Source organism: Centroberyx affinis, unplaced genomic scaffold, assembly GCF_046629955.1.
Source record: "Centroberyx affinis isolate AG114_WGS23_722 - 3 ecotype Tasmania unplaced genomic scaffold, CSIRO-AGI_Caff_v1 ptg007507l_1, whole genome shotgun sequence".
In the NCBI taxonomy this organism is placed as follows: domain Eukaryota; kingdom Metazoa; phylum Chordata; class Actinopteri; order Beryciformes; family Berycidae; genus Centroberyx; species Centroberyx affinis.
Window position 1 is genome coordinate 34,827 of NW_027283785.1, and position 26,597 is coordinate 61,423.

At 39.6% G+C, this 26,597-nt stretch overlaps 1 protein-coding gene across 1 annotated transcript; it reads left to right on the forward strand.

Moving 5' to 3' along the window:
- Nucleotides 1-688: 688 nt before the first annotated feature.
- On the forward strand, nucleotides 689-25,329 carry LOC139639628 (gamma-aminobutyric acid receptor subunit alpha-2-like). Its single transcript, XM_071513767.1, has 10 exons — nucleotides 689-756; nucleotides 2,221-2,336; nucleotides 10,720-10,787; nucleotides 12,922-13,142; nucleotides 13,685-13,767; nucleotides 14,695-14,838; nucleotides 21,273-21,425; nucleotides 23,192-23,394; nucleotides 24,487-24,499; nucleotides 25,022-25,329. The coding sequence occupies exons 1-10, from the start codon at nucleotides 689-691 to the stop codon at nucleotides 25,327-25,329; spliced, it is 1,377 nt and encodes a 458-aa protein (XP_071369868.1).
- Nucleotides 25,330-26,597: the final 1,268 nt, after the last annotated feature.

Genomic DNA, 26,597 nt, shown 5'->3' on the forward strand with positions numbered 1-26,597 from the left:
CCAGTTGGCCGGGACTATGATTTATCAGCGCTCGCAGCTTTGTTCTCATGACAGACTTGCGCTCATTCAGTCTATTTAAAACGGCAGAGAGCGGCGAATTGCGCTTAACTTTTCTTGCATCTTCGACGTTTCCAGCTGCAAGTACTTTCTGCACCTCAGGTGAGTCTGTTTTTTTTCTTCCCCCCCCCCCCCCCCCCCCCCCCCCCCCCCACACACACACACACACACACACACACACACACACACACACACACAAAGGGTAGATTTATTTTATTATTATTTATTAGGCTATCTCAGGAGAAGGCTGAAAAGCGTGGGAGAGAAGCTTCACACCTCTTCCACGTTCCCCATGGATAATATTATTGGGTATTTTTTCAAGATTTGAAAATTACAGCTTCAAATCGGCGGATTGACTTGAGCAAATATTTTTGGTAACAGAAATGTTGACTGAGTGGAGGCGTGGGACGTGTCAGTGAATACTAATTACTGTCAGCTGCTGTCTCTTCTTCTTCTTCTTCTTCTTCTTCTTCTTCTTCTTCTTCTTCTTTACGCATACTAAGGAGAAGAATTCCCCAGCCAAGTCGTGTTTGTAAACGGATAAAATGTCGGTGTAGGTCACATAAAGCCTTGGCATGTCAGCCGGATAAAACGCGCATCCCTTCCTTGGTGTGTAGGTGTTGAAGCAGCTATGTGGAGCAGGGAGAGCGCGTCTCTACTTGTGATCTGCCTGGCGCTGACAGCTCTCTGGAAAACCAGGTGAGTCTTTTGAATGGGGGGTGGGGGGCGCCTTGAAGCGATGCTGTGGGCTGGGATCACTCATCTGTCTCCGGGGAAGTCTTTTTCAATCATAACCGGACTCCTCTCCTCGTGCAACGTGGACGCACAATGCACAGGAGTCAATGCAGTTTCCCGCTCATAGCAGGCTGGGTCTGACACAGCTGAGTTAATTAGCTAGCAGGTGTGAGAGCCTGCTAAAATGTCCTCTCAAGTAGAAGTAGAAGGCTACTGTTGCCTTAGTGAAATGTTACTTAAGTAGAAAAAAATTCTACTTAAAAGTATAAACTATCATAAAAATGTAGGCTACTGGACATAAAAGCTACCTAGTTAGCCTACTTTAAAAAAACAACAAAAAAAACAAACAAACAGATATTAGCTCTTTCCCAGTGTAAAAAGGACAGTGTAAGTTCAATATGTGATATTGTATTGTGAGCTTTCTAAAAATAAGATTCCAAAAATTCATGCCATTACCCATACTTATTATACAATAACCTACTACATTGATGCTACTTTTGCTACTCCAACTAGCTAGCAAGGCCAACAAACTAGCTAAACAACAACCAGGCAAAACAAACCAATAATACTGTAGATATAAAAGTAGAAGATAACTAAGCTACTATCAGGGATAAATTTGAGCATTTGCAGCTAGTTACCTCACCTCCACATGAATTTTGGTGCAGGTTTAATTTACGCTGGCTTCTGATGCAATGCTAATGGAGAGCCTACAATATTTATAGTCTGGAATGGATGTGATTTAAAATGTAGCTCAAAACATAAAACTAAAATTATGATTTCAAAAAATACAAATACATAAAAAAAACCATTGAATTACAGTAACAATACACCCATATTGGCTCCAACAAAGAGTAAATGTAATTAAGTACTTCCACCCTTGGTAATCAGAGTAGTCATGTAGTCTAAATGAAGTAATACCCAGGTGTAAATGAACATGAAAAAGGAGCAACATGCATTTACATTCCCATTTCCTGCTGAAAGTAGAAGACCCCTCTAACCTGAAGGTGTTCCACCAAATGTGTGTAGCTACAGTCGTGAGGCGATGGAGGAAAAACAGAGCTGTAATCTAGGACCTTATCTGAATTCATTTACCATGAATCTCCAGCTCTGATTACATTTGCATATTCAATTGTGCTTTGGCTCCAAGATCAGATGGCACACGAATGTTCTGCCTTGAACTGGGTCATCCATGATATGTGTATGTGTGTGTGTGTGTGTGTGTGTGTGTGTGTATGTGTGCGTGTGTGTATGTATGTATGTGTGTGGGCATGTATGGAATCTCTACCAGACAATAACGACCCCTTTTCTTTCTGTAAATCAGGCCGCTGAGGAAAACAGATTCTACGTCTAAATACAGTTAAAATGTAATCAGATTCCTATAAAGTGTCCCTTAGCTGGTCATGTTATAATCGTGTGTCTGTTGACTAGGTCAGTGAATGCCGATTCCACATCCGATGCCTTTAAAACCAACATAACCCTGTTCACACGGATCCTGGACAGACTACTGGATGGCTATGATAATCGACTAAGGCCTGGTCTTGGGGGTAAGGAGGACATTTGAAGGGTTCATTTCCAAAATGCTATATACAGTATACAGTATATGCATTATGGGGAAAAAAAATCATTGCCTATAGTTCATCATGCAATATCTGTAAAATGAAGGGGATCCAATCTGCAAAAGTGTTATCATTTTACTAACCGAAGACTTAAGTTCTCACTATCTAACAAAAATACCATAATTTGTTTTTCGTTTTGTGCTTCTATTCATTATGTAATAGCATGTATCACAAGAAGGGGCACATAGCTACACTACACTGCATTTAGCCACATGTAACATGGCTTATGCTCTTTCGGTTTCAGTTTAGTTGCTTGTAATGCTAGTGAGAGTTTGGCTGTAATGAACAAGAGTAATATCATCATAAGTAATCATATCATCAGTAATATATTGGAGCTTTGGCAAATCACTGGCTTAGAAAGTGACACAACCTGGGGTTTATACTGAAGTCTTCCAGGTCTGATGCCTGTTGATTTATATTTGTATTGATTCAGTCATTGATTCATTCATTGATTCATTCATTGATTCATTCATAGAGTCATTCATAACATTTTAACAGTATATTTTTAGTGGCGCAGTACGGGTATAATGTAGCCTTAAAATTGGAAATTGTTGCACTGTTTGTACTTTATAGCACTATATAGCATTTATATATAGCATGTAGACCGGTGTTTTTAACTATTTTATGTTCCAAATGTTCAGTTGTTTTTTATCCAATGTGAGTTTCATGGGCTTCGGAGGTGTTTGATAGCTACATTTTAAGATATATAAGCATTGTGGGCTTGACGCATATTTGCAATCCCAATCCCTGCACAAGACAATGCATTGTGTTTGGTGAGGCTGGAGAATTACATCGTCTCCTATGGCTTCAGTGCAGCTTCAGTGCCTCTCTATCCGTCCTCACCTCTCCGATCATCCTCCATGTTTGGCATCTCATTTCCAGCTGGCCCCTCACCCCAAAGCTGAGCTCCTCCCTCAGGATTTGGTGCCATTTGAATTTCAAATTCCTAGGGCCATCAGCCCAGCCCAGGAGCTGCCATATGGGGAATAGACCTCCTTTAGCTAGGCAGTTCTTGGCTTGTACGACTGGACCTACAGTAACAGTGATGCTAGCATATTTGAAAAAAAGCACAAATGAATGGCTAATGGTTAGACTGTAGCTCAGGTTCATAGTAAAATGAGCTATGACAATATTTAATGGCCTGTTTCCATCAAATATGATTTCTGCAGCCATATTTCCACTGTCGACATCCATTTTGGAATTTTTGGATTTGGCCTAATCCTTGCACATTTCACTTAATATGATCAGTGTATTCCACTGCAGATTTATAGAACTAAATAGATAAAATACATTTGTGATTTTTTTCTGTTACACCGTCAACAAAAACTGTTCCTGGTGAAGTCAGACTGATTTTATTATTCCAGAGAGGGGAATTCTGCTGCGGAGCCACGCTGCATCCACAGTGTTACATCTGAGCTCAAATCCGAATATTTTATAAAACATCCAAACATAAATTAGACGCTTTTATCCAAAGTGCCTTAAAGCACCATGAGCACATCCATTTTTAGCAGAGGTGGCTCCGGCGGGAATGGAGCCCCTAACCCTGACAGTGTGAGCACCGCGCTGCACCCATTAATGTATACAGGACCTCATTTACAGTGCAGGTTTCAGTCTAAAAATGGAAAAATGACATCAGATGGACAGGAGCGAACCGGAGTGTGTCTCATCTGCGGAAAAACATATTGGCACTCCACTGAAAAAGAGCTTCATCACAGCTTCATGAATGTGTTCATTCATACATTCAGGGATATAGATTCAATCCCTATGGCAGCTTTCAGGGTTCAAAGGGTTCAAATAATGTGGCACCAAAAAAAAGAATAATAATTGAGCCTGATTTTCAAATCCAGCAAATAGTCTCATTCTCTCTCTCTCTCTCTCTCTGTCTCTCTCTCTCTCTCTCTCTCTCTCTCTAGCTTCATTACACATTTGTGTTGCAGAATTACACAGCAGATTTCAAAATATTAAGTTCCCTACACATATACAGATTTCAATAAGTAATGGATTTGAAGACCGACCAGCTGGTGGCTTTCCCGTCCCACTCTTCTGCATTTTACACTCCAATTTGAAAAGTTTAAAATGCAATCCCTTCATAGAAAATAGCAGTTAATGACAGATATGTCCTGTGTATTTGTTTCCTCCAACACCCTCCCTGTATATTACACAAAATTGTGTAATATATCAGGGGGAATACCACAGAATTTCATTATTCAAATGTTTTTCCTAAGCTCCGGGACAGCTCGGTCTGTATTAATGAGCATTCTGCCGCGCCTTATTGCAGGAAGCAGGAGATCAGAGTTTATACATTGTACTGCTTCCATTGATCATCAGCTGATAAAGACGGAAAAGATGAATCTAGGGCAGAGGTTTTCAAAATGAATCCAAGTGTCCCTCGGGGGCCGCAAGAAGGTTTCAGGGGAGAGGAAAGAAAACTGTAATTGTTACAGCAATGAATGAATTAATGTATAGGCTGCATACATTTTCTGTTGCATTCATTTATAGCAAAAATAACCAGAGTCTATTGACGGCTAAATAGGCCTATTGCTTTCATTGTTGAAAGACGCAGAATCAACTATTTATCTCTCATATGGAGCCTGTAACGTAACTACTGAGGACTTTAAATTGTAATCCTAAGTGCTGCGAACAGTATGTATTTTCCACATTTCCCATCTATTTGAAATGTTGAGGCAGCACCAAGCCTTTTTCAAATGCAATTGGTTTCTGTCACATTCGCTGAAATCAAGCCAGGGTGCAAAGAGTGAATGTGGAAAGCACAGTTGCTGCCACATCATCATTAGTGTGACTGCAAGGCAACACACTTCTGTTCATCTTCACACTTCTGCTGCTAAGTTGTTTTCCACCCAAACTTTATCCTCTAACTTCATACTTGAAGCTATGGATTCCATTCCAACTTTAAAGCTGCGCTATAGGGAAGATTCTTTATGTGAAAATCCACCTGTCTTATCAGCCTAAATCACAAAGTGGGGTTGCAACAGAGAGGAGTGTCCCATCAACACTAATTGAGATGCCTTAGATTTGTCCCATTTGCCCAAATTAAATTCTGGTGTCAGGTTTGTACTTCTCGGCCCACAGGAAGTGACAAATTGATATTTAAAGCATAATTCTGGTTATTTTCAACCTGAACCTTATTTTCCTAGTTTTTGCCATGATGACGATTGATTGTGTTCAAAATTTCATCACTTACTTCACTGTAGAGCTTGACATAGCTTCAGTTACCCAGGAGCGCTGCTCTCCAGTACACACTCAAGGGCCAAAGCAAGCTCTAACAGTTGAAACCAAAAAGTCTTTCAACACAAAACATTCACACTGCAGTTAAACAAGGCTTTAAATAACTGCAATCAAACAGTTATCACAATATTTCAGTTATAATAGTCCATTTGTTACTTTTTTGCGTTGCTCCCACACTTTCTTGCTTACTTTGATGGCTGATGGTTTTCTGCTGCGAAGTCACATCAGGATTTTGGTGCTTCAGTTAGGAAATGTTCTTTACGGTTTTAACTTGTTGGAACACCCACATCCAAAATCATTTGTATTTCATTCAAACATAAATGAACTATAGTATACAGTATATTTCTCACTTTTTATAAGTATGGTTGATTGTATTAGTGTGAATATAACTGATAACTTTGATTTTAATACCTTGAACTGCAGACATCGATGGACTCCCTGCTGTGTTTACCACTTGTGTTGACACACTTACGCAATTTGTGATGCCAGGTGGAAGATAACAGAGCCCACAAAAAAATCCCACATATTCTACTTGTAGTTACACAATCATTCATCATGATGGCAACAACTAGGAAAATAAGGCCCAGGTTGAAAATAACTGAATGAATTATCCTTTCAGAGCAAAATCCAAAGTGTCTCTTAAACAGCAGCGAGCAGCAAGCAGAGAAAGCTGGACTCACCAACATTAGATCTTTTTCCTCCCTTGTCTCTTTGGTTTCCTTTGGTATAAAGCATCACAGACCAGCTGGTAAAGATGAGTTCAGTTTACTGACGTCACCTTACAGGATTCAATTTGCTGTGCTAAAGCTGCAACCTGTGTGCTATTATTTTTCTCTTCAATACTCTTTACGCTTTTTTATGATATTTTTCTTTTATAGCCAATTATTTTCACACACACACACACACGGATGATGGATTGTTCAGGCAAGTTAGAGTGGAGGAGACTGATGATGTCTCAGGTCACTCTGACGGTGGTCAGTCCACTTCATCGACTTCCGTTGTATTTTTAACTCGTTTAGTTGATTTTCAATATATCGCTTTGACTTGCTTCACATTTTCACCACAGTGCTATAGCTGCAGTCAGCTCGGTCAGTCAGGGTGAGACTCTTCACTCCTCTGTATGCTCATGGTTTACAGCGCTTGAGAAAATCCTTTTCTACAAACCATGTCTGTGCTTTTTGAGCAGTATCTAATTAACAAAAAAAGAAGTAAAAGTTGTATTCTTCTGAAAATGAAGCTGTAACTATGAATCTTCACACCTTAGCTGCAAATTTTCACACGACTCTCACAATCCTCTTCTCATATTCAGAAAGAACTACAGGAAACGTCATCTCCACAAATGCACCATGAGATTGTACAGAATCTGTTATTGTTAAAGGCATATTCTGCTAAAAAAGCTGATTTATTGAAGTCAGTACCAACTGCTTTTTATCTACAACTCCTACTGTTTTTTCCAGCTTTCCAGCAAAATTGGAGGACAAAATCATAAAATCATGTCACATAAATGTGTAATGAAGCTATCATAAATGTTGATTGTTAATTCATGAACGTATCATGAAACACATCATAAGCCGGTTACCAATGTCAGTTGCCAGCATCAGGATGAATATCGCCTGAAGCTGGTTTTCTCCCTGGCAGTGTGAAACAGCAGCATCATAAATCTGATTGTTTAACCCTTGTTGAGGGTTGGCTATAAGGGTCACTCATCTGACTAGTGGACACTTCTAGCTAGAGAGGTTTTTCCCATGTCAGAACGGGTGATGTTGAACATTTGTATATTTTGGAGTGTGCTCACAAGTCTGAATTCAGCTATCGAGTTATCAGAATTGTGCATAGTGTGGGATTTAGTGAGACAGAACAAATACACTCAAATGAACGAATAAACACAATAATACAATAATATCATTTAGTATGTACACACAGATCTATATGCAAGATTTTGCATGACACAGAAACATAAAGTGATAAAATATGCATTGCTTTAGGTGGAAGTTGAATAGTTTGAGTGGCGATTGCAATAGGCAACATATTATTTCCAGGGCTATTAAATATTCAATTATAGTGCAAAAGACTAGTGCGAATCCCCAAGATTCTCATTTTTTTTTTATTTAGTCTCCATCTTTGTTGCTCAGTACTCCTAGTGCTTCCTAGAGATCACCTGTTGTCTTTTTCCTTGGATTTTCTGTTGATGCAGTTTGAGTTTCTCTAGGTTTTTCCCAGGAAAGTGATATCACACACCAGCTGTTTATAACAGCAAATGGAAAAGCTTTTATGAACTGGATATAGGTTGAATCACTATTGGGTTATATCACTTGCTGATAGAGAGTAGCAAAATGGACATTTATTTATATGAAAATGTCAATTTTAGATTTCAGATTACTTTAAATTAATAACTGGCAAGTTCCTGTGGTCAGTCTGTGTACTTCTGCAGGAGTAGTCTGGATTATGGTCCTGTTGGGCTTGGTTTATAAAGATGGCAGCTTTCTGAGTTGATATGGCTCGATCCCCCTGGCCCATCTCGCAGTGCAACACATACCAGGTGTTTTCTCCTGCTCTTTATCTCTGCTCAAACTGGCAAGAGTAAAGTTGACATTTGGATAGTTGCACAGTGGGACGCGCAGTCTCCTATCGCAGACGGGTTGCTTCTGACCAATTACATATGGTTCAGCAGGCCCATCTGTAGCAAATGATTCAGATTATAATAAAGGCACATGTTTAGGACTGCTCTTGCTGAATAAATGAACTTTAGGTATTGTCCTTGTTCCTATAAATACGTGTCCTAGCATCCTTAGGCATTAAATGCACTCTGGATATTTTTAAATAGTAAACAAGGATTTTCCCCAGGGGGCTGTTCTTTTCTAGGTTCACCATTGCAAGGATGCATCATTTGTACAACTATCTGTAGTTTTTTTTTCTGCTTGTGTATTTGCTCTACAGTTCATGAAATGCAAATGCACTGGAGCTGTCATTTGGTGGTGTTTTTGGTTTTCCACAGACCTCAGTTTGTTATTGATTCTCCTTGCAGTTGTTATATAGTGCTTGCGTTTTTTGCTAGGACCGTGATTTATTATGTTGTGATATAATACAACACTGATTATCAAATGGCAAAGTGCAAAAACATGTAGCTGACCTTTTCATTCACATTTTACAGGATAAAGCATTAAGTCAATACATAGTCCAAAAGGTAGAGTCCCATTGATAAAATGGGTAGTGTGACTGTGTGTTGATGTCAAGATTATGCTGTTGTTACACCTCATGTTTTCATGTATGCCTCAGCAAAGAGCCTTTCTCCTTAAATAGATCAAACTAATGGAGGCCTCAGTGAGTCACTTTCCAGTGAAAAATCTCTGATCTTCCATGATCATGTGCATCAGCTTGGTTCACATACAAAGGCCTGGTTTACATACATAAATGCAGCCCACCGTATGCCTTGCTAAATGGATTGCACCTATTACCAAGCAACCTGCCGGTTCCCCTTGATTTACATTAGCTCATAAATAAGAGAGCATATCCATTATGTGTCTTGCTGCTTGTTAGGAGGGCTGCGGAGCGCGGCCTGCCTCGCCATGCATGAGAGCACTTTACTTAAGAGTAATGATCTCCTTAGATCAGTGATTCTCAGCCTTTTTCATAGGCTATAAGGACCCTAATTTAGTCCACACTAGGGCCATATACCCCATTTGATGAGATTTTGTCTCTACAAATCTGAGAATATTTTGAATTATTGTTAGATATGATTTTGTCCAGAATTCCATAACTATCTGTATTGTAGGTAGAGAGATAACAGTCAAACTTTGATCAAAATAGTCATTTTTTAAACTTCTTGTAAATGAAATAATGGTGAAGTTTAATAATTCATCAATGTGCTGGGGACCCCCTGGAACTTCCTCAAGGACCCCTGGTGGTCCCTGGACCCCATATTGAGAACCACTGCCGTAGATTATACGTGAGATGCTGTTTGCCGCGCGGTACGGAGTGTAGAGTAAAACGTGAAAGCTTTTTGAATTGGCCAAGCATAAGAGATGGAGCTTCAGTAATTATTGAAAGAGACAGAGTGTCGAGAAAAGCAAATGGACCTGATGCAGTTTGCCCCGACGCAGCGGCACATCATCGCTCGAGTAAGAAGCATATGAGGCTTCGCTCTTCCTATCTGTCACATCAGTGTGAACATTTAGGACACATTTTATATGCTTAAAATCATAGCTTACATGTCACTTGGGCGCGGTAAATTAGTCTTACAAGACTTGCTTGTGAATTGGCTTGCACAGGTTGCGTATTGGTACACCATGAACTGACACTAATACACAGTATGGTTTCATTGAATAGGCGAGCACATGCAGTAGAGCCTCGCTGATCTGAAATAGAGGGCGTATGGAACGAGTAAAATGTTGATATTATTAAAATGTAACCTATGGAGGATTTTCTCAAAATACAGAATTGTCAAATTAATTCTGATAACAAATTATATTACATTTTATTGTTGTGTGAGCTGCTTTTTAACCAGTATATTTCATCATTTACCCTCCCTGCTGCTTTTTACAGTTCTGGCAGAGTAGGTTTTTAGATTTTTTTGGGGATTTTTAGCTAGAAGGTGTCATCACCACTAATTTTAAGTAATGTATTCTTAAGAAGACCTTATATCTGTACTGTTGCATCATTAAATACACTAAAATACTAGGTCAATGTATATCCAAAAGGCAGCATGCATTCAAACACATTCCTAAATGCCACGTAAAATTTGCACATAAAAAGCCATTGTTATCCAAGTTTTTGTTTTATATTTTATTTATTAATTCAAACCCATAACATTGTGAGTGCATTGTATGTGTCATAGCCCAAATGCCTGTGCGTTCTCTTTAAAACAATGAAAAATAAAGCTTTCATATGCCTGGTTAATTGGCCTGTGCTGCAGAAAGTTCAGAGAAAAAACTATTTGTAGAAAACTACATGCAACTATTTATGGAAAAAATCCATATTCCATGCTTTCTCTCTCTTTCTCCATATTTTTACTTTGTTTTTTCCCCCATGGTGTCTCTTGGAACCTCTAATTGTTGTCTCTTACCAGATCGTGTAACTGAGGTGAAGACAAACATCTACGTCACCAGCTTTGGACCAGTTTCAGATACAGATATGGTGAGTGCAGATATTTATTCATCGTGTTTAATTATTCATCCACATCTTTGTTCTTTTAGCGCACTTTAGCTGCCGCCCTCGTGCTCCCTGTTCATCCTCTCAGTTTGAGGAAGATTAGGTGCTTCTCTTGCCTCGCTTTATTCTTAGTTCCAGTACTGCTTTCACTCCTTTCTGAATCACATGGTCCTCTCTCTCTTTCTCTCTCTCTCTCTCACTCTCTCGCTCTCTCTCCCCCAACACACACCACCGTACCTGAAGTGAGACAAGTATTCCACGCCACGGCATGATGACTACTCCTCTGACAATTTTCACCTTATAAATTATTGAAAATCCTCTTGTTATTCAAGTCACTCTTTTGTTTATCCTGCGCTTTTTCTATTTATCATTCTGAAACATGTGCCCACCTTCGCATGATATCATCGGTGCCTCTTTAAAATGACAGTATCGTTGAAGACCCATTTTTCAAATGATTGAACTATTGATTTAACAGTTATGATGCCGGGGTACAGTGCAGTGGCCTCTGAATCATATAGAAGGCACTCGGTAGCATGCGAGCCTCCGCCAACGCTGGACAATTCTCCAACTTGCAAAGCTGCAACCTCCGTAACAATTTATGTTTGTTTATTGTTTGTCTTCTGGATTTGATTTTTCGACAAAATAGCATTTGAATGCAATGCTGTTTTAACAGCTGACTTGGAAGTGCTGGATGTCAGACTTTCCCATCAGCACATGAATGCCTCATAATAGCAGATCACCACTAAAATCTCATTAAGTGATCTTTGGGCCAAGGGCGATCTGTCCACCAAATTTCAGCCAAATCTGTTCATAACTTTTTGAGATATCTTGCTAATAAACAGACAAACAAACAGATGGTGAAAACAAAGCCTCCTTCCAACTTTAGCAGAGGAAGTCATTGAATACATTAGCTACAGCCATTAGAGCTAATTACCTAGGAAGTAAGCCACTAATATGTCTGAACTGTAATATTGTCTCAATGTATACCCAGGCATGGTAAATTATAGCATTATAATTTATTCATAAGTCATTTACGGTACTGCGAGAGTGGGCACGTGGCTTACAGGCTACAGTGAATGATTTGTGTCAGGCATTGTTCCTGGACAAATGTCCAATAAAAATGAGCAAGGGCCAGGAATATTCTCCTCTGACCTGATTGATTTATTCAGATGCTGAAGAGCAATTCGGCTGATTGGTGTGGCGGCTGCTTCACAGGATTTATAGGAAGTCCGGGAAGCTGGGAAGTGAAAAAAATCCCCCATCTCCCATCTACCTGCAAAGAGAGCGGTACATTTACAAGCGGCAAGAGGCTTCTTTAAAACCAGAAGCCAAAAACAGCTTTACTTTCTTACCCTGCAGTACTGTAAATGGGCCCATATACACACAGAGAGTTTCCCTTCCGTTTTATAGGTGGGCTGGGTCAGCCTGCCTTAAAGAGCTGCTAACCCATCAAAAATAATTTCATTAGTCTGGGTTTCAGTGGAGAGTTTTAGTGTCACATGATGGTCTGAATGCTGTTTCACAGGCTTTTCCACAGACAAGAATATAATTCTGGGGGAAACACTGCTCTCTCTCTCTCTCTCTCTCTCTCTCTCTCTCCCCTCTCTCTCTCTCTCTCTCTCTCTCTCTCTCTCTTTCTCTCTCTCTCTCTGTCTCTCTCTCTGTCTGTCACACAAACATACACACTCATGTGCACACACACACACACATTTTACAGTGCAGTGCTTTCTGCCCTAAATCCCTTCTTGTGCGTGGCTTCTTTTGACAAGAGAGGATTGTAGGTCAAGGGGTTGGGTTGGCCTCAGAGCCAGCTTAGGAAAACACTGGCTCAGAGAGCTGTGAGGCACCCCAGCACCGCGGGCCGCACCTTGATGGAGCTTTGACAAAAATCAAAACCCATACAGCGGCCAGGCTTTAAAGTGACAGGCAAAGTCAGTCGTAAAGAACTGCTGCTTGTCGGTTCTGGTCAACCAGAGCAGAGAGAATGTTTTTTCTTTTGTATTTTTGTCCAGGAATGAGAATCAATTACATTTATACATTTGAAAGTTCAAATGTACTAATAGAGTAATAAGTAATAGTAACAGAAAAAATGTGTTCATTTCATCTCTTCTGCCCACAGGAGTACACAATAGACGTTTTCTTCCGGCAAAGCTGGAAAGACGAAAGATTGAAATTCGATGGACCGATGAATATCTTGCCCCTCAACAACCTGATGGCAAGTAAAATCTGGACCCCGGACACGTTCTTCCACAATGGGAAAAAGTCCGTGGCTCATAACATGACCATGCCTAACAAACTGCTGAGGATTAAAGATGACGGGACGCTGCTCTACACCATGCGGTAAATCAAGTTGCACAAACACAACCACAGACAAAGTTGTATTTGTATTTGATGAACCAAGAAAGATTGATTTAGGTTGGAATTACCTTCAAAAACACTGGATGGCCCTATAGTACTTCCAGTGTCAACACATAAGAATCCCATTTCTCCAAATGTTTTGCTCATGCCTCCTGTTTCCATTCAACCTTGTCCTTGTGTCACCATGCCTTAGTTATTAGTTATTTTGCGATGGTGGAATGTTGCAATAGACATAATAGAACACTACAGTTGCATACAATGCAATTTCTTATCAAAGACGAAACCTACAATCTTCTCATAGACAAAACTTTTTTAGGTTCTGCTGGTCTCTGCGGTGCCTTGTTTACTTTGCTACCACCGATTACAGTGCAGATGAATTATTTGTTTCTTCAAGGCATTACAGATGGAAAGCGTCTTGAATAGTGCATGGGGCTTGTGAGTTGTTTGAGACTGTGCCTAATCTATGCTGTTTACTTTTCATGCATTTACAAAACCTTCTTAATTTTTCCGTGGATTGGATGCAGGTTAACTGTGCATGCCGAGTGCCCAATGCATCTGGAGGATTTCCCCATGGACTTCCACTCCTGTCCACTGAAATTTGGCAGCTGTGAGTAACTCTGATGATGATAGCGCCCGAGGGAACTTAAAGTAAAATGCTATTTCTTTTCCTCACTTTTTTGTTGGCATGGAAGTAGCCTAAGAGCCAAGTGAAACTGGAAAGCATGGCTCGCTCTGGCAGTAGCCATACAAAGATCAATAAAACTTACATCAGCAATCAAAATGATGAAAAAAAAATGATGAAAAATTTAGATATTTCAAGAATTCCAGTTGCAACAAGCTGGCTATGTTACTGGAACATGTGACAAATTTTCTCATCTGTTTCCTGTGGCAGTGCTACCCTTTTCACAAACACACACACACACACACAGACACACACACGCTAGGGCGATTAAGAACATTCGACTGAACTCAGGTTTAAGAATCAGAGCATCAGTACCCGGTGGGTCATGTGTCAAATGCCTTGACTCCTCACGTTCATTTTGTTGCACATTTATTTTCGATGCATCAGTGTAGCAACCTACTGTATGTCACTCCGTCCAAGTCTTTGGTGGTTTGAAACAATGTTGCAACAATCAGTAGCATAGCAGGATTGGTAGTAATTTATTGGAATTTTAATTAAATACATAGAATATGAAGAAAACCTTTCTATTATTCCATTTCATCAGACATTCTTAGGTTAGGAGGCAAGTCTTTAATTTTCATATTCAATTTATGTTTTGATTGATTGAAAAGGGCAAATGTCCCTGTTCATGGATTGGCAGTTGAGGCACTTTACAAATTACTTGTTCAACCAAGGGTGTTTCCACTGAGAGTTTTTATCCCTCTACTATACAATGTGTTTCCGTAACCCAGCATCAAACGCACTATATTGGGCTTTTCATTTGTGTCATTGAAATCATTTCTTGGAAATCATCAATGGTAGTGACTGCCCTGGATTTATCCCCTCTGGTTTTATCATTTTGTCTTTTTTTAGATGCTTACACAATTTCAGAAGTGACTTACGCCTGGACTCGAAATGCCTCTGACTCTGTGGTGGTGGAGGGAGAAAGCTCCCGCCTGAACCAGTACGACCTTCTCGGACAAACGGTCGGACAAGAAACGATCAAATCGAGCACAGGTAAGCGTTTGTGGAGGTGTGGCGTTGCGTAGAGAGAGTTGAATCCATATTATGACTCTTTCAGTTCCTACTGACCCGCCTCCACTGCAGTAAATGTTCCTCCAGCTTTAAAATGCCTCAAAAATAGGAAAGAAAGGCTGAGTTGCATATTCTCCAAATGTGGTGATGCTCAAGAAAATGAAAACAGATAATAATAATACCAATTTTTAGGGTCCCATAATATGTGTGAAAAAGTTTGTGCTTGTTTGGTTGATATTGAACTTGGACGTTGCCTTCTGTTAAATGCTTGCTGGGTTATATCTTCTTTATTATTCACTTTATTGGACTTGCAAGATAGACATTTTTGTCCTGGCTGCCTCTGCTTGACAAATAGGGATCTAACAAATTCATGTATCTTGACTTTCCTACCTTGTTCTGTTTTTTGTACATCTTCATTTAGCGTGACCCAACAGCAGCACAAACAGTCAAACTGCTGCTCCAACAAGCCTTTCCACTTTACAGGAACCCCCTTCGGAGAACAAAGATGAGGAAAATTCAGATGCAGTACAGTGTGTTTTTTTCCAAAGGCAGGGTAGAGAAAATTCCTCAGCCAATGTTGAGATGTCAATAAGAAATCAAAAAGAAAGAAAGAGACAGACAGTGAGAGATCTGGAGGCGGAGCTGGACATAAGGGAGCACATCTGTCTGCTGTAGCTGTCAGAGACACAAACAGGGGAGCTCCAGCAGGAATGAATGGCTGCTGTATCCTTTAGCGATTCAACTGTCTTATGTTGATGCCCAAATACACAGGCGTGTCTCACAAAAGTGCAGCGGTGCATTAACCGACAAAGAAAAGCTATGTTCCGGGCACAGAGAGCGAATAACTCGGTGTGCGTAGAAAAAGGTGCGTTCCGCTCAAACGAGGCTGGAGAGGAGGCATCAGCAAGTGTATCCAACAGTGACGAGCTCAGTAGTTGACAGGATCATTTTAACCCAGAGGTTGGGGCAGGGACAGCTGGGGTTTTGATTGTCGTTATGGAGTCCTAGAGAAGAGTAGCATCTCTTTCAATGGCGACTCTCCTTTTCAGAAGAAAATCTTGAAGCGCCTAACAGGAAAAAGCCAAAAAAGATCAATATACTGTAAGTCCAGAGTTAAAAAAAAAAAAGTAAAAAGGAGGAGACAGTAAGACGTTGTAGAATTGGCCTAAAGGAAGTGTAGCCAGTTGAAGGCTGTTTTTTTTTAATTTATTTATTCTTAGAAATTGTTTTAACAGAAGAAACTTGTGGAAACCAGTGGTTTTTAAAGCACTGAGAAGTGTGGCAGTTCTGAAAGAAATTCCAGACGCATGTTGCCATCAAGCAGCCCTGGCTCTGTTAGGGGCCGCTCAGCTGTACAGAAATAGAAAGATGCTCTATCAAAGAAAATCAGTTGTTGAGTCAAATGTATTTATAAAACACTTTTAACAAGCACGTTTGTAACAAACTGCTATGCAGAAAACAGAGCACAAATACATCGAAAAATCTGCAATAATAAAACAAGAGATAATGAGAACAAAAAAATTAATAAATAGAACTAGTACATTCCATGAAAACAAACTAACACAGATTCCAAGAAATGGGGCCAGAGCTTGTGTGTATGTGTGTGTGTGTGTGTGTGTGTGTGTGTGTGTGTGTGTAAATATGAGAGTGTGTGGAAAGGTAGGATCTAAGGTAGGTTGTAAGCTGTGCTAAATTAATGGACCTTGAGTCTGGATTTATCTCTGAATACAGAGGCGGTCTCTGATTCTCTGACAAGGCCAGGAGGCTTGTTCTAGAGGGTGGGAGTCCTACCGGAGAAGGTTCACAGCTGTTTTCTCTCAATTGCTGGGATTGACAAGGAATCTGACATCCTGTGACTGGAGATTATGGGCAGGCTGGTAGGGAGTATGTAAATCAGTGATGCATTGAGACACAAGGCCATGTGATGCTTTATAATCAATACATATATTTGCAGGGAGCTGCTGGAGAGAGAGCCAGAGAGTAGATCTTGGCAGGAGTAAGCTCTGTAAGAAACAAAAGTAAGGATGAGTAGTTCTACATCTGTAAAGCAGATGAAACGCCTAATCCTGGAGATATTTCTAAACTGAAAATATGCTGTGTTGCATGTTGCCTTGATGTGATTGGGAAACTTAAGTCTGGATCAAAGATAATTGCCAAGATTTTTGACAGAATCCTTTGGGCTAACCGTACAGCCATTGCAATTAAGACAGAGGTCTGACAACTGAGGTCTTTGCTGCTTAGGGAGTCTTGTGTTGTCTACCATACAGGATTCAGGTCTTTTTGTATTATATCACCAAGCTTAATTGCTATATAAAGTTGTGTATCATCAGTGTAAAAGTGAAAGAGAATGCCTTTGTATGGATAATATTAATGTGGGTGAGCATACAGTAAGAATAAGTAAGAATAAGTGAGGACCTATAATGGATCCCTGGGGGACCCCAAAATAGACCTGACAGACCTGCCAAACAGAGACAGGCAGACAAGTTATCACGACATGTATGTCAAACATGACTGAACTAGCTTTTTGGAATGGACGATGATGATGATGATAATGATGATGATGATGATGATGATGATGATGATGATGATGATGATGATGATGATGATGATGATGATGATGGTGATAGTAATGGAGTCCTGATTATTGGGAGACAGGCTGTAACGCGGGTGGAGGGGATCAGATCCAGGGTCCAAGTAGAAATCGTCATGCCAGCAACCACTAAGATGATGTCAGATGTGATGCTTTAGGGGGGGTGGAGCTGTGAATTGTTCCGAAGAATGTAGGGAGTGAGTTGCATTTGCCGATGGTGAAAGAGTGCAAGAGTTTGAGAAGTTTGTTGCTGGTAGAGAATATTGACCCGGGGGTTATCGCTTCCAGACTTCAACACTAAAGTAGAGGGAGGAGTGGGTGGTTTGCAAAGCACTGATGTAGAGTTTGAGGTGTTCTTTATGTGGCTGAGTGTGTACAGCGAGTCCTCTTTTCCTCACAAGCTGCTCCACTTTTCATCTGCAGGACTTCTTTCTCTCAAGTTTCGAGGTATTCCAGGGTAGAGTGGGTGAAAGTCAGTGATGGCATCCAAAGTGGCATGAAATCCTGAGCACCAAATATAGACCCACTTATATGTGCCACAAAAAAAATCTTTCAATGAAAGACCCCATTCAGTGAAATGAAGTGTGATTTTCCCTGTGGCAGAAATAGGGCCTTTAATCTTGATATGAGAATACCTAAAAGAGCTTTTCCAGTAGAACTCAGGCTCCGCCTCTGTCCACGGGGAACTAAAAGCTCTGAAGCACAGGTTGAGACCAAGTCATTGTTATCAATACAATTGTAAAATCATGTCTGAATTCAAATAGGAACTAATGTAAAAAGACTTTAGATAAAAGCCTGAATTCTGAACTATATGTAGAAAATATATAAAATACAGAAAAACAGAGCGTATCCTATATCACCAAGTCCCTGAGTTAGGTGGTCCACCACTATTCCCTATAGGTATGGATTACCACCAAGAGTGTTTCCCAAGTGGGTGTATTCCACTATCAAGGGAATCCCTGCCTCAATTTCATTGAGTAAGAATATCCTTTCATCTGAACTAAATGCTCCTATCTAGGTTAAGTGCTGTATGATGTCTGAATAGAGCACAGAATGTCTGCCAATGACTGTTCCTCTTGTTTAACTAGTCACTCCACATTTCCTGATTGGCTGACTTTAAATTAATCATTCATCACTACTGTGTCAGTGTTTGGTGTAGTGTACTTGCAAACTAGGTCATTTGGCACGAATGAATGTGCTCTCAGGCTTCACTGGGAGGGACATCTTGCATCGGCCTGTGAGCTTATCAGCACACTGGTATAGAAATCCCCCTATTCAGCCATACATGTATTTGTCACACAGCGATGTCCGACTTCTAAAGACAACAGTTTTTATGCTAAAGCAATTCAAATGCCAATCTCCATGAATCTCACTCGTCGTTGTGTGCTGTCTGAAACAATCACCGCTTGTTAACAGTGTCACAAAAATCACTGTCAAAACTGAATACTGTGCGAACAGAAATGAATAGAGTAACACTCTACTTGAAAGCCAGTGTATAATACATTTATAACTCCCGAAACAAAAGCTTTAGTGCAGTCATACCTCTTATTTAGTATACAGGTAAAAATCTATGTTGTTTTTGACAGATGTGGAATGGTGCCAATTTCCTGCCAAATTCTCCCTCATCATTTAAATAACTATCAGCTAAATAAGCATCTTCATGTACCCATTGTGTTTAAGATGAACTACCGATTTAAGTAGAAATGTCTGTATTTGCCAGGCAAACCTTTATATTGACTCTTCTTTATATTGACTCTCTCTTGGCAATGCTTATGTGTATTAAATTAGTCAGCTAGTCAGAAAAATGCTTCAAATGCTTCAAAACATAAAAAAGAACTATGTCTAGCAGAGAGAAATGGCTTAACACATCTTTGAATTCCTATGATGTCTCCATTTCTTCAGCTTATTGTCTTGTATGAGAGCATGTGCCCCCTGTTGGACAGCTTACACACTGTACATCCCCTAGGAGTGAGGTATTCCAACGATGTTAGCCGAGAACCTTGTTTCCTACATCTGTGACCACGATGCGATTATCATCTTCATGCTATAATTACCGTCTTCCCTTCTCAGTGAGGGGATCATAAGCTCCTCTAGAGAAAATTCAGCCACATCCCGTGGATTCCTTGCTTGTACATCCTCCTCCCCCATCCACAATAGAGGCATCGGAGCTGGCATGCAAATTAAATTACAGAAGATATAGAGCTCCATAGGGTACTGAGAGTGCACTCACTCAATTTCGCTAAATTCCAGTGCTGGAGTGTGTGCGTGTTTTCGTGTGCGCCTGTGTGTGTGTGTGTGTGTGTGTGTGTGTGTGTGAGAGAGAGAGAAACAGAGAGAATTAGCCCTCAAACAACTGCAAAAATGCAGGCAATACAACTAGTGTGTTCAAAAAAGGAGGGAATAAGAAATCTTTTGGGATTAGTCCTTGGAATTGACACCCCCCCCTCCCCCTCCCACTGCTGAAAAGGACTTTCCTCTTGCCAAGTGGCAGTGTGTATCAAGGCCTTCATTTCAGAATCGCAGCAAATGAGCTATGTTTCTCTGTTCTGTTGCCATGGGTAACACATCTTTTTCTTCTCATGTCTAATCTTGGCTTCTCTTTGAGATATCTTCCATTTGGAAGGCCTGCCTGCTGCCGCAGCATTGGCAGTGTTTCACGGCCTTGTCAGCTATTAGGCTTTGCACTGTGGTTAGGAAATCATCATAATGTCTAGTTTTCTATGTATGGACGGATCATTATATCCAAAATGTACTCTCAACAGCTGAAGTAGGGCTATTCTAATCTCTGCAGAAGAAAGCTTAAGTATCGTAAAGCTGCGTTCTGTATGATATTCATATAAAAATAAAGCTGTTTTATTGATGTAAATTATATAGTGGGGCAGCACAAAGTTGCTGAATCCCAATGGTCAGACACTGGACTCCTGGACTCAGCATCATGGACTTTACTGAAAGTCATCAGTATTCAGCGTTATGAGAGCTTTTCTCCGATTCAGAGATAATTATCTCAGAATTATGATCTTTTCTAAGAATTATGAGTTAACTATCTCATGTCATTGATTTGGAAAAACTGGGTTGAATTTGAATTTTCAGGTGAATGCAATATACTTACGTAGATTTCTGTTAGGTAGCCTATCCAAAGAATACAGGCTTTTGATAAATGAGGGCCACTGTTTGCCTGCTTGGCCTGTTTAATTTCAGTACAATACGCAGCATAATACTTTTGATCTGCTTCTCTTAGGCTAAATTAGAGGAAAAGGCTGTAGCGTAGTAACCTCACATGAAAGAAGCATTGCTGACATCTTCAATCCGTGCAGATAACCAAATGCAACACAGTGCTTTATGCAAATTTCCCACCATCAGTTTCTCTCTCTGTGTTCTGCTCCTAGCTCTAACTCCTTTGGACAGCCTTAGGCTTCTATCAATATTTATGATGATAAATATTTTTAGAAATGATGTATTTTAGTTCATCATTATATAAGTAGGCCTTGACCTATCTTTTAAATGCTTGGGTTTTATATAAATAGGTCTGGACTTCTTTGTTGTCGTCGTTGTTTTGTTTTTAAATGAATGAAATTCAGTGCCTTTCATGCACAACTGAAGATCGTCAGAATGACAAATACATTTATGGCCATTTATGGCCATTTATGGACATATTATCCGAGGGTTGTATGTCTCATTTAGAAATCAGTAACAGAGATGTTAAGATATCAGTGTATACCGTAATTAATTTAATTCATTAAATGCAATCAATGCTATTATTATTATTATTATTAGAAGTAGTAGTAGTGTTGGTGGTTTAAATTGACCCTGGATCTTCTTTCCACAGGTGAATATACAGTCATGACAGCTCATTTCCATTTGAAGAGGAAGATTGGCTATTTTGTCATCCAGACTTACCTCCCATGCATCATGACCGTCATTCTCTCCCAAGTGTCTTTCTGGTTGAACAGAGAATCGGTGCCAGCCAGGACTGTATTTGGTAAGTGTCTGTCCTTGCCAGGACATTGAACAAGCTTGTCAATCTGTTCAAAGAATATAACCAAAGTTATTATTATTAGTAGTAGGAGTAAACGCAATATAAACCTGTATCTTATTCACATAGCCCAATTCCTAATGGAACTGATGGAATTTAGTTGCAGTTTTATTAATGCTAGATCTCAAGCAACACGCATGATGGCAAGTGGCATCATTCACTCAAGCTTTGTCAACATGGGGGACAAAAATAGTAAAGGGTCAAAAGTGGATGACAAATTGTCGGGCACACATAAAAACAGGATAGTTTTTGAGTCTTATCCAAGTTGACACCAATTCAATACTGAGAGTGGAAAAAGTTTGAAAAGTACTGTGTACTTTACATTTTGCACCTATGTACTTTGACAAAGTGCACAAAATGTGTGCATGCTGGTATGTCAACCCTGCTTGCTGTTCTTACTGCCAAGAGAAAACAAATTCCAGCCTATTTTAGTGATTTCACCTGCAAGGTAGAGCTATTGTTGGTGGATTTATTACTGCCTGTGGATAAATTGTTGCTGGATTTTATCCTACAGATGGAAAGACTTATAAGGTAAACAAATTTATTTCCAGAACCTAGTGGATCTGAACACCTCAGAAATTGAGTTGCTGCTTGCTGGACACCAGTAAAGTCGAAATATAAAATATAACGTCACCACAAGTCAATGAGAAATGGGCCTATTGCTGAACTCATTTAAAAGTCAAGCGGAACTAATAACAGTGACCTAAGACTGGTTAGCTTGGGGAAAGACCAGGTATGGAAGTCAAGAACAGAGCGCATAAAGCCCAACACTAAACCTGTCCCCAACTGTTAAAGCATTACTGAAGGTCAGTGGTCATTGGAGCCAGTGGGGTCATCGTAACTTCACACTGGAAAGACACAAAGGACAGTAATGTCTAGTTTTGACCAACACTCGTTTTGAAAAGGGGAAACGACAGATTCCATTCCTTGAGAAGAGCAGAGTGGCAGAGATACAGTAGGTAAAAGCAGGGAAAAGCATTCATTATTTTCATTTGATTTGATTATCCTAATCAAATAGAGATAATCAGATAATCCTCCTCAAAAACGTTGACTGCCTGTCAGCTTTAGCCATAGTGTTAGAGGGGCGTCAGTGACATCTTGGCCAAAAATGAATATTATATATCATTGGAAATTTCTTCTTTAGCTCTATCTGATGATCAACAGAAACATGTTTGTAATCATAAACAACACTGAAATAAAGGTGAAAATCCAAAAGATTCAAGTGAAAACCTTGGTGCAAAAAGAATGTTTTTTTCAATAATCTCTAAAAAATATGAATGGTTGCTGTGTTATGTTTTGAATAATTTTTTTTTATCATTTTGTTTTGTTTTTGCTGTCCTATAAAATTAGAAACATGTCACGTCCCTTTCACTCTAAATCCTCGATATATCACTCTGTAATCAAGCATTTGTGAGGGCAGAGGTGCCTAATTTACCCTTTGTTGCCCCCCTTTCCACTTGCTTCATTACAGTGTTTATTTCCCAGTGAAACACAACTCAAAGTCAGACAACGCAACAAAAAATGGAGCTCTGTTTATGTCCATAATATAAACAATGCCCATTTCCTTTGCATAGTGTTCGATATCCATGGAGCATATAAACAGCTGGGGACAAGGATAGTCCAAAGCAGCCCCTCTCTTTATGAACATCATAGCTGAACTTTCAGTACAGGGATTCACTGTTAAATACTATTTTCCTTTTCTTTAATTCCAGGTGTAACCACTGTTCTCACAATGACAACGCTGAGTATAAGTGCGCGGAACTCCCTTCCCAAGGTCGCCTACGCCACTGCCATGGACTGGTTCATCGCTGTCTGCTACGCCTTTGTCTTCTCTGCTCTGATTGAGTTTGCCACTGTCAATTACTTCACAAAGCGCGGATGGGCTTGGGATGGGAAGAGCGTTGTGAATGAGAAGGTAATGAGGAAAAAAACATGTCTTCTGACAGGCTCCATTTTCAGAGAGAATCCATAGCATTGTATGTTGAAGAAGGCAAATTGGAGTTTTGCTTCTAAAAACATTTCTCAGAGGCAGAGAAATAATATCATTGGTTGGTTTAAACATCAATGGGAGGAGCCAAAAAAACATTTTTTTAGAGCGCAAACTAGCAAACTTGAATGGCAAAAAGGATCTGTGGTCAAAATATAAATAAAAAATATAAATGACGACTTTTCATTCATTCATGAACATGTCATTCTGTTGGAAGGTCAGCAGCTAGCTAATTAGCTTACCTAGATAGCTATAGGCTAGTATGACTAATTTGAACTTGGAAGGTCAGCTAGGCTAACTAGCTAACATACCAGTAGACAAAACTTATGCATTAGCAAGGCTTCATAATATTAGCTAGCTCCTCTTGTACCTCTTGTCTCTTCACTGGGCTTCAGTCTGACGTTACTAAGCCAGAAAAACTGTGTTCTTTGGCTCTGACCATTGAGATTTAACTCAACTATGAGATTATTTCTGCCTGCAGAGCAGCTCTGCCTCCGAGAAATGTTTGTATAACTAAAACTTCAATCAGTGCAATTCTTTCAGTGTATTGTTAGCCAAGAGAGCGTGGTAGTCGTGACAGGCCAGAGGCAAGCTCGGGATAGAAAGACCGCTGATTAGAATTCCAGTACCGGAAATTTGGTTTCGGCTCTGAAAGTGACTGGAGAAGTGCCAACGATGCACTCTGCCCATAAATAACTATGATGTGCCCTAGGGCAAAGCACTTAACCCCTAAACTGCTCCAGGGGAGTTACTCTGTGTCTAACTGTGTACAGCTGTGATAATGGTAGCTGTCAGACAACTTTATGTACAAGTGACAGACATGAATTTGAAATGTGGTTATATAAAACAAGCAAATACAAAAAGATAAGTAAAAACAAGGTATATAAAAACCTGTGAATTTAATTCAAATGCGTGTAAAAAAAAAAATAGCAGTTCAAATAGATCCAGAGAAGTGATACAGTTTATTTTTATGGAGGGAAAACAATTACTTTATACTTTGACAATATAATACTGGATTAGGGTGAAATAAAAAGTAATACAATTTTGTCAAAGACATCACTGACCACTCCATTTAAATTAATGTTATTAATGCCATAATGCAATTTTTAAGTGTAACTCCTGTAATTCTTCTAGTTAACATTTACAGTGGTTGGATGAACAAACTTGCGAAACAAAACTGTGCACCAAATCTTCTGCTCATTCAAACTTTCTAAATCATGGTAGGCCTGAGTAAAAGTGTACTTCTATTATAATATTCCCCCTATCATAATTTGTGATGGCCTGTTGTAAATGAGGCCACATTTTGTGAAGATCTTAACATGCGCCTCCATTCCTTACTCTTTACATACACAAGTTAAGATATAACAGTCAGTTTAGCTGTAATACTGTACAATTCTGACATCCAAATCTTGTGTATAAGACATGAAAACAAGTTGGAAAGTTGCAAAAAATACACAACATTTGAAGTGCATCCCTGTCAAAATGTATTGTATTTTTGATACTTTACTTATATATTTTTTTTACACTGCTCCTAATCCTTTCGGTCTCTCAACAGAAAAAGAGAGGGCATCTGTGGTCAAGAAGAACAACGCCTATGCCGTAGCAGTGGCCAACTACGCGCCGAACATCACCAAGGACTCCAGCATGCTTCCCACCATCGCCAAAGGCGGAGCCTCGGAGCCCAACAAGGCCAAGGCGGACGGCAAGGCCCCGGACAGCAAGAAGACGTTCAACAGCGTGAGCAAAATCGACAGGATGTCAAGGATTATGTTCCCGGTTCTCTTCGGCTCCTTCAACCTCGTCTACTGGGCCACCTACTTAAACAGAGAACCGGTTATAAAGGATATGGTCCCGTCTAATTAGAGGCCAGTTTCAATGGGTTCTGGTCCGGGGACTAAAAGACGTACCAAATACTTCCAGCAACTGCATACGCAACGCTTTGCAGAGTCGAGTCCTGGATTGCATCGTGATCCTCTATCCTCTCCTGTTTTCTACACCACTGTCTGCAGCACTTTTGAAAAACCTGGCTTTTGTAAATGTGTATGTATATTTATATTCATGGTTTCATGGTGACATATTGTGTGGTTACTTCTATTAGAGTGCTTACTTCCTTGAACGTATGGTTCCAGTCACGTGGCTACATACAACTCAAACGGAGACTAAACACAAAATCGTTAAACACACAAATGTTATTTAAGATTCTTTCTAAATGTGTTGAATTCTGCCGGTTAACGCCCGCTCCCCTCTTGATATTGCATAATATCATTTTCTTTGGAGGGGAGGGGGCTGATTATATGATGTTTATTTGCCATCTAACAGTGGCCTGACTCTTTCTTTTCCTGTCCAAGCCAATGCAAAAATACACCTGTACAATATTGTGTTACAATATAGTTGTTTTATTGTCTGTGACTATAGGTATGGGGCTGTACTCGCACACTGACCTCCAGAATTGTTGAAACACTTGGAGTCAAAAAGGCTGTAAAAAAAAAATGCCATCAACTTCACTGAGCATCAGCATTATATACAAATAATCAGTATGATTTGAGAAAAAAATCAAGATGAAAAATGATGAGAGCACATTGCATTGTAAGAAAGAAAGAAAGAAGCTTCAAATAGTTATAATAAAGGAAGCTGCTGGAATGCTAAAAGCTTTATAACTCAGCAAGACCAATTACAGTATAATTTTATTTTCTGAGTATATACTTGTATGAAATCACAAAAAAGCTCCAAATTTAACCCAGCTCCTTTCTTTATGAAAGCACCTTGATTGCTTAATAAATAAAAAAGTTAATAAAAAAGTGCCATAATTGAATCCGACAAAGTACATTTTCTAAATGTTGTGCTTGAATGTGCAATATGGTCGGATGGTTTGTAGGAGTTTATATGCTGTCATGTTTTTTAGCACTGGCAGACTGTATAAGTATTCAGTATATTTGAGGAAAAAAATCAAGTTGTAATACTGAAAAGGAACAGTTAAAAATGAATAAGTTGTATAAATAAGTTGTGTATACAAGCATAAAGTAGGCCACAGTAAATGATAAAATAATCATTAAATACAAGTTCTAAATACAAGGAATATACCTTGAAAATATTATTGAGTAGTGTCAACCCAATACTGAAAAGCAGAGGGT

What these genes read in the sequence shown, in the direction of transcription:
- LOC139639628 (XM_071513767.1), top strand. Translation starts at nt 689, where the DNA reads ATGTGGAGCAGGGAGAGCGCGTCTCTACTTGTGATCTGCCTGGCGCTG. An exon ending in ACAGCTCTCTGGAAAACCAG is followed by an intron (nt 757 to 2,220) that starts GTGAGTCTTTTG and finishes TCTGTTGACTAG; the next exon opens with GTCAGTGAATGCCGATTCCA. An exon ending in ACGCTGCTCTACACCATGCG is followed by an intron (nt 13,143 to 13,684) that starts GTAAATCAAGTT and finishes GATTGGATGCAG; the next exon opens with GTTAACTGTGCATGCCGAGT.